The sequence below is a fragment of the Camelus ferus genome, chromosome 34, assembly GCF_009834535.1.
Source record: "Camelus ferus isolate YT-003-E chromosome 34, BCGSAC_Cfer_1.0, whole genome shotgun sequence".
NCBI lineage: Eukaryota > Metazoa > Chordata > Mammalia > Artiodactyla > Camelidae > Camelus > Camelus ferus.
Window position 1 is genome coordinate 18,982,174 of NC_045729.1, and position 16,589 is coordinate 18,998,762.

General features: G+C 56.4%; 1 protein-coding gene across 5 annotated transcripts in view; it reads right to left on the minus strand.

Annotated features, from left to right (window-relative positions):
* Nucleotides 1-359: 359 nt before the first annotated feature.
* Nucleotides 360-16,589, minus strand: part of TEAD4 (TEA domain transcription factor 4) — a 59,414-nt gene continuing 43,184 nt past the window's right edge. For 4 of the 5 annotated variants that reach the window (XM_032473406.1, XM_032473405.1, XM_032473407.1 and 1 more), the window contains 3 exons: nucleotides 6,145-6,285; nucleotides 5,259-5,411; nucleotides 360-5,060 (listed from right to left, as the gene is read on the minus strand). In XM_032473406.1, the coding sequence (XP_032329297.1) occupies nucleotides 4,947-5,060; nucleotides 5,259-5,411; nucleotides 6,145-6,285 (408 nt within the window). In that variant the 3' untranslated portion in view covers nucleotides 360-4,946. Of the gene's footprint in view, nucleotides 5,061-5,258; nucleotides 5,412-6,144; nucleotides 6,286-15,963; nucleotides 16,158-16,589 lie in introns of those variants that run through there. The other variant, XR_004317250.1, reaches the window with a different exon arrangement.

Genomic DNA, 16,589 nt, shown 5'->3' on the forward strand with positions numbered 1-16,589 from the left:
AGAGGCCGAGCTGGGGGCCACACCCCACCAGCCCCCGCCTGAACCTCTGGCTTTGACTGCTCTTCAAATCCAATGGTTTTGGAGTCCACTTGTTGTCTATTAAGTACCTGACTTTATGCTTCTAAAGCTGTGGGCGCACGGAGCCCGGGGCCTCTCTCAGGAGGTGGGAAGGGATTCACTAGCCCGCACGGCGGCCAAAGGCATGCCCTCGGGCGGCTCTGCCGTCCTGCTCCCCCGGCCTGGTCCGGTTGAGATGCCTCCGTGGCTCCAACCTGCCTGGCTGCTGTCCTATGCTCTACGGACAGACCGACAGACTGGGACCCTCGTTTCCATAAAAAGAAATCACGCACACAAAGGCCTTTGTGTGTGTAGCAGACTTTACTGAAGGTTTGGAGAGACAAAGGGGGTTTTACATAGCAAAATACAAAACACTTCAAGTTGAATATTTGACATCCGTGAGCTTAAAGACCCCTCCGCCGTTTCCACCCGCCGGGCCCCGGCCTTCCACGAAGACACGCGCCCGCCTCACCGCGTCCCTTCTCGGGGAATAACGCGAAAACCGAGTTCTGGACAGTGTCTTAGTCCGAGTGGCTTAGCCGCTTCTTTCCAGCCCCTTCCCCGGGCGGCCTTCCCACCCCAGTGGGCCACAGAGTCCTTTTCTCAGTTAAGGCCACCTCCCCTCCTGTTTCTGATACCAGCGCGAGGGCGACGGTCGAAAGCGCGGTCTCGGCGCCAGGAACGCGCCGCCACACCCGGACCCAGGGCCGCCTCTCTGCTCACCTGCAGGCACAGGAGAGCTTTATTTCTCTAAAAATCAGTGTGTGCGCGTGTGTGTCTGTGCATGGCCATGTGTGTGAATGTGTGTGCGGGTGACGTATGCCCGTGGTATGTGTGTGCAGGTGTGTGCATTGTGTGTATGTGTGTGTCTATGTGTGAGTACGTCTGTGAGTGCGTGTGTGTGTGTGTGAGTGAGTGTTGTCAGGTGGGACCGAGTGGCTGCCCCCCAGGCGCCCCGAGAGTCAGGTGCGGGGCTGCCCCCACACATGCCGGCATCTCTCTTCCCGCAGCAGCAGCCGAGCGCCAGCCCCCTCCGCTCCCATTCCACAGACGAGGTCACCAAGGTGCCCAAGGTCGCACGACTGCTAAGAAGCCGACCCGCCCTGAGATCAGTCTGGCTCCGGTTTATGTTCCTGAGAACAACTTACACAGACTGAGCGCCTCGTTCCCTCTCTTGGAGCCGACACGCCGCTGTCAGAAGCGGTCGAACACGGTGACAGCCGGGATGGCTGCCGCAGAGTGAAGCCAAGCCTCACCCCTCCCCTGGGCAGGTGTGGCCCAGCCCCTGGGGGCAGGAGTCCCTGCGGCCACCACCCCTGCTCACAAGGGACGTCCACCCCCTCCTCCACGGCACACTGTCCCCCGAGCCCCCAGACGGGAAGGGGAGCAGGCACCCTGCCCCAGCATACACAGCCCACAGGGGCGGCCCAGGTGAGGCCCCCACGGCGGCCCCTCACTCCTCACCCACTGGCTCCAGTCCCGGGAGGGCAGAGCCGTGTCCACACACACATCCCAAACTCTTGTTGCGTGGGGCTCCCCCCAACTGGGACGATCACCTCAACTCTACGGAAGCTCACTGGCGGCCACTGGGGCACAGTCTGCTTGGTCGCCATCAGACCCCATGGGACAGGCAGTCTGTTTCCACGTCCCCATCTCAGTGATGCTGCCTGCTGGCCCAGTGGTGTCAGGAGGGTCCCACCCTGCACAGCTCAGGGTGGTGTTTGGTTACAGAAGGTGACAGAGCAGGACTCCCCAGGCTCACCCACAGAAGCTGAGTCCAGGAGGAAAGTCAGACTCAGAATAGACAATGACGCGCACTTGCACTGTGGTCCACAGCCGGCCCGGGGCTGTTTTCTTAAAGTCAGATCCGAGTCTTACTCCTTTGCTTGAAACACTTCTGGGACCTCTGTCACATGGGGACAAACTCAAAAGCTCTTCTCAGACGCAGAGGTGGGGCCTGAGCCCCTGCCTGGCTCCACGCCCCTGCCCCCCTCTCACCATTCCTGACACGGCCTCGGCGCCGTCCCTGGAACACACGGGTCACCCTCCCCAGGCCGCAGCCTCACGCCCTCTCCTCTCCGCGTCAGCGCCTGTCAGGCTGCGTGTCCTTTACTTGCTCACTTTGTCTTCTGTCCTCAGTGAAACGTAAGCTCCCCAGGGACGTGGTCTGTCTGGGTGACGGATACGCCCCCCGTGCCTGGCACAAAGCAGCAGTTAAATAAATATGTGCTAAGTGAGGGAATAAATGCGCTCACACTCCAAGCAAGCTTTAGCTGAGCTCTCCAGGCCCCACTTCCCTCATCATGGAAACAGGGAGAAGAAGCGTGACCGGGTGAGGATGGCAGAGATGACGGAGGCGCCTGTGTCAGGGACACGTGACAGGTGCTCTGATGGCTCATGAATGGAAGGCTTTGCCACCGCAGGGCAGGAGCGACCAGCCCTTCTGCAGGAGCAGAGGCGGCCACAATGGCTCTTGTATGAGTGACAGCTCATCCAGGGGACATGCAGTGCCAAGGCCGAAAGGCAGAGAGGGGCACGTGCTTCCAAGGGCGCAGGGGCAGTGGGGCCAGGCCGGCTCTCCATGTGCCCCCAGGGTCGTGGCCTGCACCATGCGGGGAAGAGGTTCCCGCATTTGTGTTCTCCACGGCTGACCGGTCTGGAATCTACAGCTATGAGCAGGTGACTCTCCATTAGGCTCCTGAGGTCAGCTCCTATAGAGAAGGGGAAACTCGCAGCCAACATCTGGGCCCACTCTGACTCCAGCCACCCACAACAGAAAAAGATCGACCTGACTTGGGCACCTGGCCCAGGCCCAGAGGCCGTCCACACATCCTTCACAACACCTGTTGGAAGGCTCACAGTCATGCTAGAAGGGCAGGGGGCACGAGCTCCCCTCATCCCAACAGCCCCTGCAGGGGAGGGGAAGGGGGCGGGCGGGAGCCGTGACAGCGGCCGGGGGAGGGTGGGACTGCCTCAGACACAAGCCACACAGGACCGTGGGGGTACATGCTGCTTCTCAGGGCCTTGGGGGTCCCACGCCCCCTCCGCATCACAGCGCCGGCAGACGAGGGCCGGGCCCCGCAGACAGCCATCACACAGCTCGGCACGGGGTCTAGCGGCTGTCCAGAGGTGCCTGCCAGAGGGGAAGGGGGAGGCTGGGCTGCAGAGGACAGCGGGAGGCTGGGAGCTGGCTTCCCTGCCCATTAGGGGGCCCCGCAGCCTGCCTCCTCCCGGCCACTTATCTAGACATCGCCCGTCTTTGCAGGGGCAGCCCCTCTCGGTTTCCACCTCTTCCCTGAGCCTTCCCCCCTGCCCTCTCCCATCTCTGAATTCTGGTTGCTCTGAGCTCACCCCACTTAAGAGTTTCCCAGCCTGACTCCTCAGACCGCAAGGAATCAGACACTATTAATAATAATGCATATTTTTGAACATGCTCACGTGCTCAGCATGACGCTGGGCACCTGGCGTAGACGAGGTAGGTACTGTTGCTATACCGTCTCACTGACGGGGAAACAGAGGCACAGAGAAATTACGTCGCTCGCCCCAAGGCCACGCGGCTGTCTGTCGCTGACGGCTGGGATTCCAATCCCAGCCGCCTGACCCCAGAGCCCTTGCTCCGAGCCACCCCATCACCTCTGCTCAACGCCACCTTACTCATTTCGTTTCCCCGGGCAGCTCCCTGAGTGCTGGGCCCAGACAGCACCTGTGGGTGGAACCTTGTTCCCCTTCACTCAGGGCACCTGGAAGTATGGGTCCTCACTAGGGAAGACGACGCCGAATGGCCGCTGGATGGCAGCAGAGGGCCAGGCCCAGGCGCGAGGGCGGGGAGGAATGAGCTGCTGTGACTTCCGTCTGCTTAGCGCATCTTGTACCAGGCACTTTCCAGACACCCTCCCTCCTCCTCTCTAAGGCCGTCCCCCTCTACAGGGCTGAGACAGGTCAGGCAGCTGGGAGCACTGGGACGGAGGCCGGTTCCCAGGAGAAACAGACCAGGGAAACCCTCAGCGGGTCCCCTCCAGGCCCACTAGCAGGCTTCTTGGCTGGGAGGGATTTGCCGTTCAGACTCGCAGGACATCCCAAGTATATGATCTCAGAGATGCTGTCCACCACAGACCTCTGACCAGCGTTCTCGACCTTCACCACCAAAGAGGACGCCGTGTGACCCCGCCCAACACCTGAACTCACAAGCTGGCTGCAGCACCGCATCCCAGCCCTCGCCGTCTGGGGCCCCTCTGACTGCGGCCCACCCCCCAGGCAGCCAGCATGGCCGCAGAGTCCACGTCCACCGGAGACGGAGGAAAACTACCAAACGAGGGAACTCCTGCCCCCTTCCAACCTCCCAAGAACTCAGTCACCTCCACTCCTGAAACCCTCCCCGGCTGGGCTGGGCCTCCCAGTCTGTTGTCCTGGGGCAGCAGCAGGGGTGGCCCCCCAGGTAGGGAGTCAGACGCATCACACACAGGTGTCCGCGGTGCCCACCCAGGACACACGGGCCAAGAACCCACCACACCGATCGATCGGCTCCCTGTGTGGGGGCAGCGGAGGGTGGGGCTCAGCGCAGCGCAGGGACCCGCCCACCTCGTGCTTCAGCATCTGGTGCCCTTCCTGGCCGAGTCCACAGGGGCCTTGGCTTCGGAACCCAGAGAGGCCCCCTGCGGCTGTTTTCAGACCACTTCCCAGACAGCCCCCCTTTCCCTCAATCCCTCCCGAGGCTCACACAGCCAGATCGGGCCCTCTGAAAATACACAGATCTTGGGTTTATTTGGGGTAGGCACTGCAGATTCAGACAGTTCGTTCCTGGGTGGAAGAGTCATGACCTCAACGCTCTTGGCACTTCGGGGCGGGGGGCCGCCCGTGCAGGTCCCCTCCCCACTCCCTGCTCCCCGGCCTTATTCCTTCACCAGGCGGTAGATGTGGTGCTGAGCCCCATGCTCACTGGCCGACACCTCAAAGACGTATGCCACGCACAGCAGGGTCTCCTGTGTGTCCCTGTTGGTGACCACCTGCGGGTGCAAAAGGAGGAGGGGTCAGGGCCTCAGAAGAGGGCATGCATTTGCTCTGTCCACCGCCCCACTCCCACCACTCACACACACCTCTGCACACACACACCTGCATGCACATACACCTCTGCACACACACACCTGCACACACATACACCTCTGCACACACACACCCCCATGCACACACCTGCACGCACACACCTGCAGGATGGTGAAGTTCTCCAGCACGCTGTTCATCATGTACTTCTCAGGAAGGTGCTTCAGCTTGTGGATGAAGTTGATCATGTACTCACAGAGCGGGGACCGGTGGATGCGGTACGAGTAGTGGCCATTCTCATAGCGAGCGTACTCGGTCTGCAGGACCCAGGGGACAGCGGGGCTTAGGAAATCCTTGACCACCTCCAGCCCAGGCCTGGAGGAAGCTCCACGACCCGTGTACTCTTAAGTGCGGTAGAAGGAAAGGCAGAAGCCGGGGGCCCTTGAGAACAGAGCGCCCGTCCCTGAGTGGCCAGCAGAAGCCAGGTATCGGAGGAATCGGAGGAAGGAGCTTCAAGATGTGGAGGTGGAGTGACAGGCGAGACGGGACAGTGATGACAGTCCCAGCTGCACCGGGGGGATCTTGCGGCCACAGAATTGCCATGTATGTGTATCTATACATCTGTGCACACGCGTGCACACAAGTGAGTTCGTGTGAGTGGATGAAATCTAAGTTGTGTTGGTGGGCTGCCTCGGTGTCAACTTCTAGGCTGCTAATATTACACTTTAAGTGTGCAAGACACTGCCATTAGGGGAACTAGGGAAGGCATTACAATTGCATGTGGATCCACTGTGATCTCAAAGTAAAAATTTAATTCCCTGGCATGTTTGGAAGGCTCTCCAGTGATCCAGGGAGCAGCAGGGTGAGGACGATGGGGAGGGGCTGCCCGGCCTCTGCTTGTGTTGGGCACGAGGTGGGCTATCAATAAAGAGAGACGATGAGGGTAAGGCATCATTAATTCTGACAAACTTGGGGAAAGAGGAGAGGAGGGGTGAGGCCCAGCCTGCAAGGGTGCGGGGTCTGGCTGAGCAGCGGTCGGCGCGGCCCTACCTCCACCTTCTCCACCACCTGCTTGCCGAAGGAGCAGACCTTGGTGGAGCAGGTGATGATCATGTTCTCAGGACTCTCGTACTGGCTGGAGACGCCATAGAAGGAGCTGCCCTCGTCCTCGATGTTGGTGTTGAGGTCTGCCTGGAGGGAGACACAGGGAGGCAAGAAGGGATGATAATTCAGAGGGGCCCTGTTGGGGGCGGCGTCTGGGGCCACAGCCTGGCTTCCAAGGCCAGGACGCAACCGGGCGGGCTGAGGAGGGACAGGGACGGAGGATCTTGGGAAGCTTCCACGGCGGCCCCCACACAGGCCTGCTGCAAAGTCGGGATGTGTGGCCCGAACAGCGGCCGGGGCACACCGGGGCCTGCGTCAGCCCAGCCCTGCTGCACGCAGGTGCCAGCAACACTGCAGGCATTGCCCCAGATCGGTCTTTAGGATGCCAAGACCCACCAGTGCCCTTTCAGAAACAGCTCGGGGGGCTGGCTCCCCGCCATCTCCACAGGACCTTGAGTCAGGCCACCTTGACCTTCTGTGTCCCTGTTCCTCCTCCAGACTAGTCTCCCCAACACAAGCCTCCTTCTGTTTAACTTGTCCTCCAACTGCTCTGAGAGTTCCTGGTAAAACACGAGTCTGGTTAACACCCTCCCACTGAGCCCACGAGGGCACCCACTCCCCAACTTGGCCTGGGTGGCCGGGTCCTCTGATCAGTGTCTCACCCCCGCCTTCTTGAAGGAGGGCCCAGGGCTGCATGTTGGGGTGACCTGATCCCTCCCCCCAACCTCCTCGGGAAAGGTGGGTAAGACAAGGTGTCACACCCATTCCCTGCGAGGCGGACAAGGCAGGATGGAGGCCTCAGTTTGACCCCTGAGGCTCCCTGACCGTAGGCCTTCCCCAGGGCCACTCAGTGGATAAGTCTCCAGCTGGGTCTTCAGGCTCCAACTCCACGCTTCTCCCACCCAGCCACCCAGCTGGGCGCAGAGGGGAGGGAGGGATGGAGACGCGGTGGGGGGGGGGTGCAGTCGGGGCCTTGGCGACACTGAGACAGGAATTGTTTTTCTGAAGCCCTCAACCACGGAGGGTCCCCATCCCCAGGACCCCATGTCCAATCACCCCATTTGAGTCCTGGGTGCTCACAGAGCCGGTTCAGACTCAGAAGAAATGCACAGACAGGTTGCAGACAGCTTATTCTCAAGGCAAAGCCTCTCCTCCCACGCACACAACTCGTCCAAAATCACTGCCCCGCGGGGCCCAGGGTGCAGCCCCGCAGAGGAGGGGAGCTCCAGACCTTGATAAAGATTCTGACACCAAGGACGCTTCTGCACAAAGCTAAGGGAAGCTGCAGAAGCCCAGGAAGGTGCCAGCACGACCCAGAGCCGGGCCCCAGGCTGCCCTGTCACCGGCCATTAGGGGGTGTCAGAGACATTATTTTTCTCTCCTTTGGGGAAGGTTTTCCGGGCACAAGACCGGCCGGCGGGGGTCAGATGTCCCAGGCACAGCAGGAACACTGCAGCCACACACAACACTGAGAAGGACCTGTACTGACTCCTGTGGACTGACGACGGCACAAGGTTGAGTGGAAAAAAGGAAAAACAGGTTACAAAACAGGGTGAGCACGTGCTCCTTTCATGATGAAGGCAAAGACATAGGTTTCAGTGTGTTCGGCGCCGGCTTCCATGCAGGACAAAGAAATGACAGCCACATCCATGGCAAGGGGAAGCTCTGAAACAAACCACGGCCCCCCAGTCCGTGGTGGGGGTGGAGCAGGGGGAGGGCACCCGGGAGTCCCGCAGAGGCAGACCAGGCCTTTGGCGGAGTCAAAGCTGACGTCACGGGCCCGAGGCGAGGGGCCGGGGCCAGCACCCTGCTGTCTGTCTCCCAGCTTCTCCACCAAGTCGCACGCTCCTCCTAGGAGACCGGGGCTCAGACTTCCTCAAAAAAGGGCCTGGGGGACAGTTCATGTGCCGGAGCGATGCTGTAGCTTGAAGGGCAGGGGCCGAAACGTGGACCCTGCCTGGAAACGAGCCGGCAGGAAGCCCCGCTCCGGGAAGGGCAGGCCCCCGGACGTGGGGCTGACGCCAGCCAAGGGGCGAGGCCAGGACATAAAGTGACGCCTCCCAGACTTCAGCCACCACTGGCCTCCCCCGGTGAATGCTGTTCACACACCACCCACCACGAGCCCCGCTGCGGCCCTGATGGTCTCTTTCACACCAGCTCATGCTTATTCTAAGCGATTATGTCCATGAAATCGGGGGTTCTACCTTTCCTCATAGACACGAAAATCATCTCCTAACTGGTAAAGAAGAAATACTGACTCACGGGCTGTGTGTGCTCAGACCGTGGGCCCCTCCCAGGCTCTCCCCAGCACACAGGGTGCCAGCTGCCCAGCGCCCCGTCCTGGCAGGGTCATCCTGGCAGGGTCGGGTCAGAGGGCCCTGGCCTTCCAGGTAGTAAGCGCCCTGGAGGCAGGAACCAAGCTCTCCCAGGGCCCGGGCTAGGCTGGGTGTGCCAACACCCCCCCCACCTCTCGGTGGTTCCGAGTGAGGAGGGGTCCCTAGGATCACACAAGGAGGGGCTCCACCTCCGAGAGCCCTCCCAGCGCAGCCCCGCCCCACATCAAGTACCCTCCGGTCTCCTGCCATCGCCTCCCCCTTGCCTGGCCCTTCCAAGCACTCAGTCACTCACCTATCCTGCGCCGGCCCAGCTCGGCCAGGGCAGGGGGCCCAACGAGACTGGGACCTTGTCCCTGCTCCCAGGGAACGTGTGACTTGTGGGAAAGCAAGTAGGATAGGGGAGCTGGCGGTTGAGAGAGGGGAGGAGATGGAGGCAGAGATAAAGCGACAGGCCCGAGTCTGCCCAGCACCCGCCCGCTGGCCCCACTGTTTGGACCCAGGGGACCCCCTGCCAGAGACAGCGGCCCAGCCCAGGGCGCCCCGGGGTCTCAGTGCCATCCTGCTAGTGAAGACCCCGCCCTTTCCCACAGCTCTAGGGCCACACTTCCTGCCACCTTGTACCCCCACCCCAAGCAACTCCCCAACCAGCTTCGCTTCTCTGCCTTCTCAGCCCGAGAACAAAGCTGCCCCCCCTGTCACCCTGAGAGATGCCCCACCCTCCCCACCCTCCAAGTGCTCCTTGCGCCCCTCCCTCCACCCTATTCATAGCTGCGGTGCAGCGGGCAGCTCGCAAGCTGTGCCTGGAACAGGTGCAGAGGGTCAGGTGACTGACAGATGAGCAGGGACAGCCGGGCGCGGGGCGGGGGAGTGGGGCTCAGATTCATTGTCATGTGCTGGTATGTGCCTAGGGGGGAAAATCAGGGCCTGGCCTGGGAGGACGGCCTGGGAGGACGGTCTAAGGTACTCTCCTCCCTGCACGGCCCTGCGCGGTTCTGCCCGGCACTTTCAATCTGCAGACCAGAGTTAATGAATGGCTATCAGTGTCTAAGAATCCCGTCGCCCCACTCCAAGGACAGGTGGCCTCTGCTGGTGCCCCATGTCCTGAGGGAGGAGGGGGGATGTCAGCCTCTTGGCCCCTGCATTTCACATCGGAGCCCAACCTCACCACCCAACCCTCCCGCACCCGATGCCACTTCCAGCTAGAACTGATCCGTGCCGATGACTTCCCACTGCGACCCCACCAATAAGAATAGCAACTTGCAGGAGGAGGCGGGCCAGGGGGCCAAGTGGAGGTCATCACCATCTTCCTCTCACTCCAAGTGGGCTCTGATCAACTGCCCCCGGCCTGCACACCCAGGGCCTGGGGGCCGGGCGAGAAAACGGCCGGGCAGGAAACGGGAGGCATTGGAGCCTGTCCTCACCGGTGCGGCCCCCCTTCCTAACTGTGTGGCCAGACTCACATGGGCTGGGGGCCAGGGAGGGCGTGGCCAGGCCAGGACACAGGAGAGAGTTCAGGATGGCTGTGGAGCCGCCTGTGAGGACCCCACGGTCGACCAGAAGTCTCACGGTTGACAAGCAGGGGACAGTCGTCCCCCACATCACAGATCTGACCCTCCCCCTACTCAGGAGGAGAGAGACCAGATGACGGCCAAGGTGCCCTGGCCACCAACATGCCCCCATCTCCAATTTTACCTGCCCTCACTGTGCCAAGCCTCCAGCCTTCAGAGAGGCCCAGCCATGGGGGATCAGGCGAGGACCAGGGACAAGCGAATGCATGGCCCCCTTCCCTGCACGCTGAGCCCACACACCAGAGACACAGCCCCTTGCAGCCTGATTTTTCAGATGGGGAAACAGGGCCCAAAAAATACAAGACTCCCTCAGGACACAGCTCTCCCGTGAGCAGCTGAGCCTGGACGCCCCAGCTGGGCCCTGTGCCACCTGCCTTGCCCCCCTCCCTTGGACGCGGGGAGGGCTCGCAGGTGGCCCACCCCCCTCCCTACGTGGTGGTTACTGCTGCAGGGTGCTGAGACCTGCTCTGAGTCTCCCACTGGGAACGTGACCTCCCGTTGGGTCCACACAGCATGGGCCGAGTGCACAGCACTTCCCGGCACCTCTGTCCCCTGCCTTCTCTTCTGCCACCACCGCCGCCTCCAGCCTCCCCAGAGTCAGAAGGAAGGGGAGGACCAGGGCCGGGAGCCAGACTGGAGGAGGGCTCGCGGGCTCCTCCCTCCCTCCAGCCGGGGCACCTCTGCCTTTTTCTGCAAGGGATGTTTGGGCTCTGGAAAACCCAAGAACCCCCAGTGCCTGGCTCGACTCTAAAGGCACAACTAAGTCTGCTGTCCCCGTGCCACCGCTGGCCGCTGTTTCTCAGAGGCTGGGGGGCGTTATTTTCACGCAATTGGGAGCCTTCTCCACCAAGTGCTGGGGCGGGGGGCGGGAACACCAGGGCCCTGCGGGGGGCACCAGGCCCTTGGCAAGACAGCACGGTTGAGTGTAATGGTTCCAGGCACAGTGAGTGCCCGATGGCCTGCATCTGAATCCTGCTTCTGCCACTATGAACTGGGCAGCCTGAGCATGTCACTTCCCAGAATGAGGCTGTCAGCTGGACCCCCATGCTAAGATAAGTGAGGTGATGAACAGCGCCCGGTGTGACCTTCCTCCATGTGTACATCACAGGAAGGACTGCAGGAGAGAGGCTTAGCCGGGGTGGGTGTCTCAGAGCCAGGCCCCAGCTTACTCCATGCCTCAGTTTCCCCATCTGTGAAATGGGAGCCTAGGCTGGTTCTTGCCAGGATAGTGGCCAGAAGAATACAGAATATTCTCACCAACAGAAAAAAGGCAGGAGCAACCAGAAAGGGCCCCTGATATGCCATCTGTCCCCACCGGGCAGTGTCGTCAGTGCCTTCTGCCAACCAGGCCTCCCTGGTGAGGGCTCACCCCAAATTGAACCCTTGGGGCAGCAAAGCCAAGCGCCTTCTTCCAAGTCAAAGCTGAGTGTGGACAGGCCTAGGGGGCGGGGAAGGAGCAGGGGAGAGAGGGTGGAGGCTCCCTGAAGGAAAGGCCAGCGGCCTCCCTGGACGCACAGCAGGAAATGGGAGTCACCCCTGCCGGCCAGACAGTAACAGCGCGAGCTGGCCGCCCACAGCAAAGCCTCCTGGTGACCACTGCCACGTTCAGGGTGGGAAGGGAGCGGAGGCAGAGGAAAAAGGGAAGTGGGATGGTCTAAGCCCTTCCTGGAAACAGGGAGCCCAGCGTCCTGCCCCACACGCCACTCTCTAAAGCCAGCCTCTCCTGATCGGCGGGGTATAATCAGGGATAGAGCATGTGCCCAGCATGCACGAGGTCCTGGGTTCCGCCCTCGGTGCCTCCATCACAATAAATAAAATAAAATAGCCAGCATCTCCGGCTGAGGCCCTAAAGAGGCTGGAATCTCTCACTTGGTCTCCTACTTGCTCCTGATGTATCCAGCCAAGCACAACTCTGGCCATGTCATGCCCTGCTGACAAACCTTCAGTGACTCCTCATTACCTAACAGAAGGGAAATGGGTAGGAAAGACGCCCCCATCACCCTCTGCGGTACCCTCAGCAGACATTACCAGTCAATCCAGGAGTGGTTCCCTCAAGATCCTTCTCAACCCAGCTGCAGACAACGACCACCAATGCATTAGAGGCGACAATCGTGGACCTCTGGGTAAAGCGGGAGGCTGACCACATGACTGCCTGTCCCTCCCTCCAGAGAGCTGAGTTGCATGAGAGCAAAAAGCTTTTTTGACGTGATCTACCACACAGACGAAGGAAACAGGGACGAGACCAGGCTGACAAAGGAGCTCAACAAGTTCAAGAGGACTGACGGCTGATCTGAGCTAGAGCGGCTTCTGCAGGGAAAGGAAGCAACAGGAATTACAGCCTCGAAGTGCCTTCTGGGTGAGGGGTCAGCGGACGTCCTCGGGGCAAGAGAGGCCAGGACGGGGGGGGGGGGGCCCAGGGAGCCACCGGATGTGACACAGGGAACGGGCTGGAAGTCTGGACACTGGGCGGTCAGGCCTCCAGGCCTCCCTCTCCATCCATCAGTCTCCTCTGGAGAAACTGAACCAACTCAGGAAAGAGAGAAGTCCAGTAAATATGCTGACGCTTACTGGTTTCCTCAATAAAACAGCTGGCTCACCAACCCCGATCACCTAAGTGAAGCCCACCAGGCGACAAGTCCTGCCTCGGACACAGAGCCCCCAGTCTCTGAAATGAGGACAAACAGCCTGAACAACAGAAGAACGGATCCACGGGACTTCATCACAATGAAAACTCTGTGCTTCAAAGGACACCCTCAAGAATGTGAAGACTCACAGACATGGAAAACAAACTGTGGTTACCAAAGGGGAAAGGGCGGTGGGGTAAATGACGAGTTTGGGGTCAACAGATACACACTACTGTATATAAAGCAGATAAACAACGAGGACCTGCTGTACAGCACAGGGAGCTACATTCAATACCTTGTTAATAAAACATAATGGAAAAGAATACATATTTATATACATGGAACTGAATCACTTTGCTGTACACCTGAAACACTGTAAATCAATTACACTTCAATAAAAAAGTAAAAATTAAAAAAAATTAAGATACACACACACATACACACAAGAAAGTGAAAAGACAGAATGGGGACCATAGCTGCAAGTCATATACCAGATAAGGGACTTCTCTCTACAATATATGAAGAACTCCTACCTCAATAATAAAAAGACAAATGATCCAATTTGAAACTGAGCAAAGGGGCTAAACAGACATTTCTCCGAAGAAGATGTAGACGTACGTATGACCATTAAGCACAAGGAAATCAAAACCACGATGAATACCACTTTGTACCCACGGGGGCGGCTACAGTCACAGAAAACATCAACTGTTGGCGAGGATGTGGGGAAACTGGGACCCGCATACACTGCTGGTGGGAATGCAAAATGGTGCAGCCACTTTGGAAGAGCGTCTGGCAGTTCCTCAAAAAGGTAGCAGTATTATTTGCAATAGCCCAAACATGGAAACAATCCAAATGACCGTCACTGATGGAAGAATGGATAAACAAAATGTTGTCTATCCCTATAATGGAATATTACTCAGTAATAAAAAGGACTGAAGTCTTGATACATGTTACAGTATGGCTGAACCTTGAAAACAGTACGTTACATCAAAGAAGCCTGTCACAAAAGACCGCATATTGTATGATTCCATTTATGTGAAATGTCCAGAAAAGGCAAAGCTATAAAGATAGAAAGCAGATTAGTGATTGCCTAAGGCTGGGGGGCAGGGGTGACAGTTAAAGGGTGTGGGGTTTATTTTGGGGGTGATGAAAATGTTCTAAAGTTAACTGGCTACACATCTCTGTGAATACACTAAAAACACTGAATTAGGTAGGTTATATGTTAAATGAATTACATGGAAATAAAACTGTTAAAAAAAAAAAAAAGTAAGGACCAAAAAACATGGCCGAGAATTATAGACATTTGAGAAAACCTTCCAACTTGAAAGACAGAGACTAAAACAGAAAAAAAAAAAAAAGAAGAGTAAAAGGAAACAAAGACAAGAAAGAAAAATACCATATGATACCACTTACATGTGGAATCTAAAAAAAAAGATCAATTTATTTACAAACCAGAAACAAACTCACAGTGTGGGTATCAAACTTATGGTTGCAGGGTAGGAGGAAAGGGGTGGGAAGGGATAAAATGGGAATTCGAGATCTGCAGATACTAACTAATATATATATAATAGATAAACAACAAGTTCATACTGTACAGCACAGGGAACTGATATTCAATATCTGGCAGTAACTTACGGTGAAAAAGAATGTGAAAACGAATACATGTATGTCCATGTATGACTGAAGCACTGTGCTGTGAGCCAGAAATTGACACAACACTGTAAACAGACTTGACTTCAGTACAATATACATACACACAAAAAAAGGAAGCAAAGACAGACGCTCTCTCTTGCCTTCTGAGACGGCCCACACTCTGACTATGGAGTGTGTGTCTTCTTGTTCTTTAAACACCCAACCCCACACCTCTTGGCCTTTCTCTTACCTTCTTTCTAAATAAATCTACTTTGAAGGGAAAAAAAAAAAGGAGGCAAGGAAGCAGGAGAAAACTTAAAAAAATAATCCCCACTTCACATCCCCAGAAAGATGAGAGAAAAACTAGCCGTGGAGCAAGCCAGGAGCAAGAAGGCGCTCCTAAAAGTTAAAACTTTCATGGTCACAATTAAATTTCCTATAGAAGGCAGGGCAGAGAATGCCAAGGAGTGAACGTTCCATTCATCTATGTCACCACTAACTACACGGCGCACCAAGACTTTACAAACCACTAAGGAAAAACTGCCATCCATTAAACTGTGCCACATCCATGACTGAAAGTCATTCATCTTCTCTAGTAACAGAACCCTGATTTTATTCAGCGTGGCAATTTACTCAACTAAAAGACTACATTTCCCTGCGTCCTTTGCAGCTACCTGCAACCAGACAACTAGTTAAGAGCTGTGTGGGATTTCTGGGACGTCTCCTTGAAGGCAGCTAAGTTCGCATCCCCTTCCTGATGCCTGGAAAATGGATATGAAGGCTGGAACCCCAGCAGCCATGACCTTGAGGGCAGAAGCCACGCACTGAAGATGGAGCTGCTGGACCAGCCCTGGACAGTCCACCTCCAGACTTATTGTACAGAAAAGGAAGACAGGGTATTTATTTATGCCAATGTTACTTGGGGTTTTATCAATATTTACTCAGGTTCATTCTTGTATTGTTTGTTTTCTGAGGGGGAGGTAATTAGGTTTCTTTACTGATTTCCGCCTGGAGGAGGTACTGGGGATTGAACCTGGGACCTCTTGCGTGCTGAGCACGCGCTCTACCACTTGAGCTATACCCTTGCCCTCACATTCATTTTTAACTAGAAGACAACATCAAGAAAATCTCCAAGAAAATGAATTGGAAAATAAAAATAAGTGGTAAAAAATCAGAGAGGGTAAGTCTGGGACATCCAACATCAGACTGACAGGGGTTCCTGGAAAAGAACACAAAGGAAACAGAGGAAAAGAAATAATATAAGTAAATTTACCAAACTGAGAGACTCTCATCTCATGATTAAAAATACCTACCAAGTGCCTGGCTCAAAAATAGGAAGACAAACAGCACAGATCCCAAAGCGCATCAACGCGAAATTTAAGAATATAAGGAAGAGAGAGGGAATGCGAAGCTCCCGGAGGTGCGTAACAAAGACCAGAGCATGAGGTTCTACCAGACAAGGCACTGGAGGAACAGAGGAATGATTCCTGAAAACCCCTTCCAGGGAAAATCATTTATGATCTAGATTCTGTACCCAAACTGTTCAATCACGTCCTAAAAATAAATGACATTGCAAACAGGCAAAGATTCAGAACATTTACGTACCATGCACATCTTCTCAGGAAGGTACTACAGGGTGTGCTCCAACAAAATGAGGTGGGGGACACCAAAAAAGAGAGAAATATGAGATCCCGAAAACTGTGGATTCAATATAGGGGAGCAGTGAAAGGAGGTCTCAGGACAACTGTCGAGCAGGCCTGGAGGATAACCAGCTCAAACTGGAGCCGAACAGAGGCATCCTGGGGGAGGGAGGGAGACGGGATAAATTATCTGACGGGTTTGAGCATGTGGGGAAAAACAATTCAAAAAAATTTACATGGTGGTGATGATGGGACAGTTTGTAAAATTTTCATAGCAGGTTTATTTAGAAATGAGCCATTTAGTTTTAGGGGGAAAAAAAGTAGTGCAAGAAATAAGCTGTAATCATTAGACACTTTTTGGCTCTCTGGTGGTCAATCCACGCGGTCAAAAAACGTACACTCTTTCTTGCTTTGACTAAATTACATAACGTATTGGATAAATTGGGATGATGAGGGGAGAAGTGATGTAACAGCCAACATTTTTCGACCGTAAATACACAATGTCGTGGTCGTGATATCAAAGTCAGCGCTGTAAGCGTGCTATTTGGAACTGAGGTGATAAAGCCCAGAATAAACAGTGACACTTCCTGG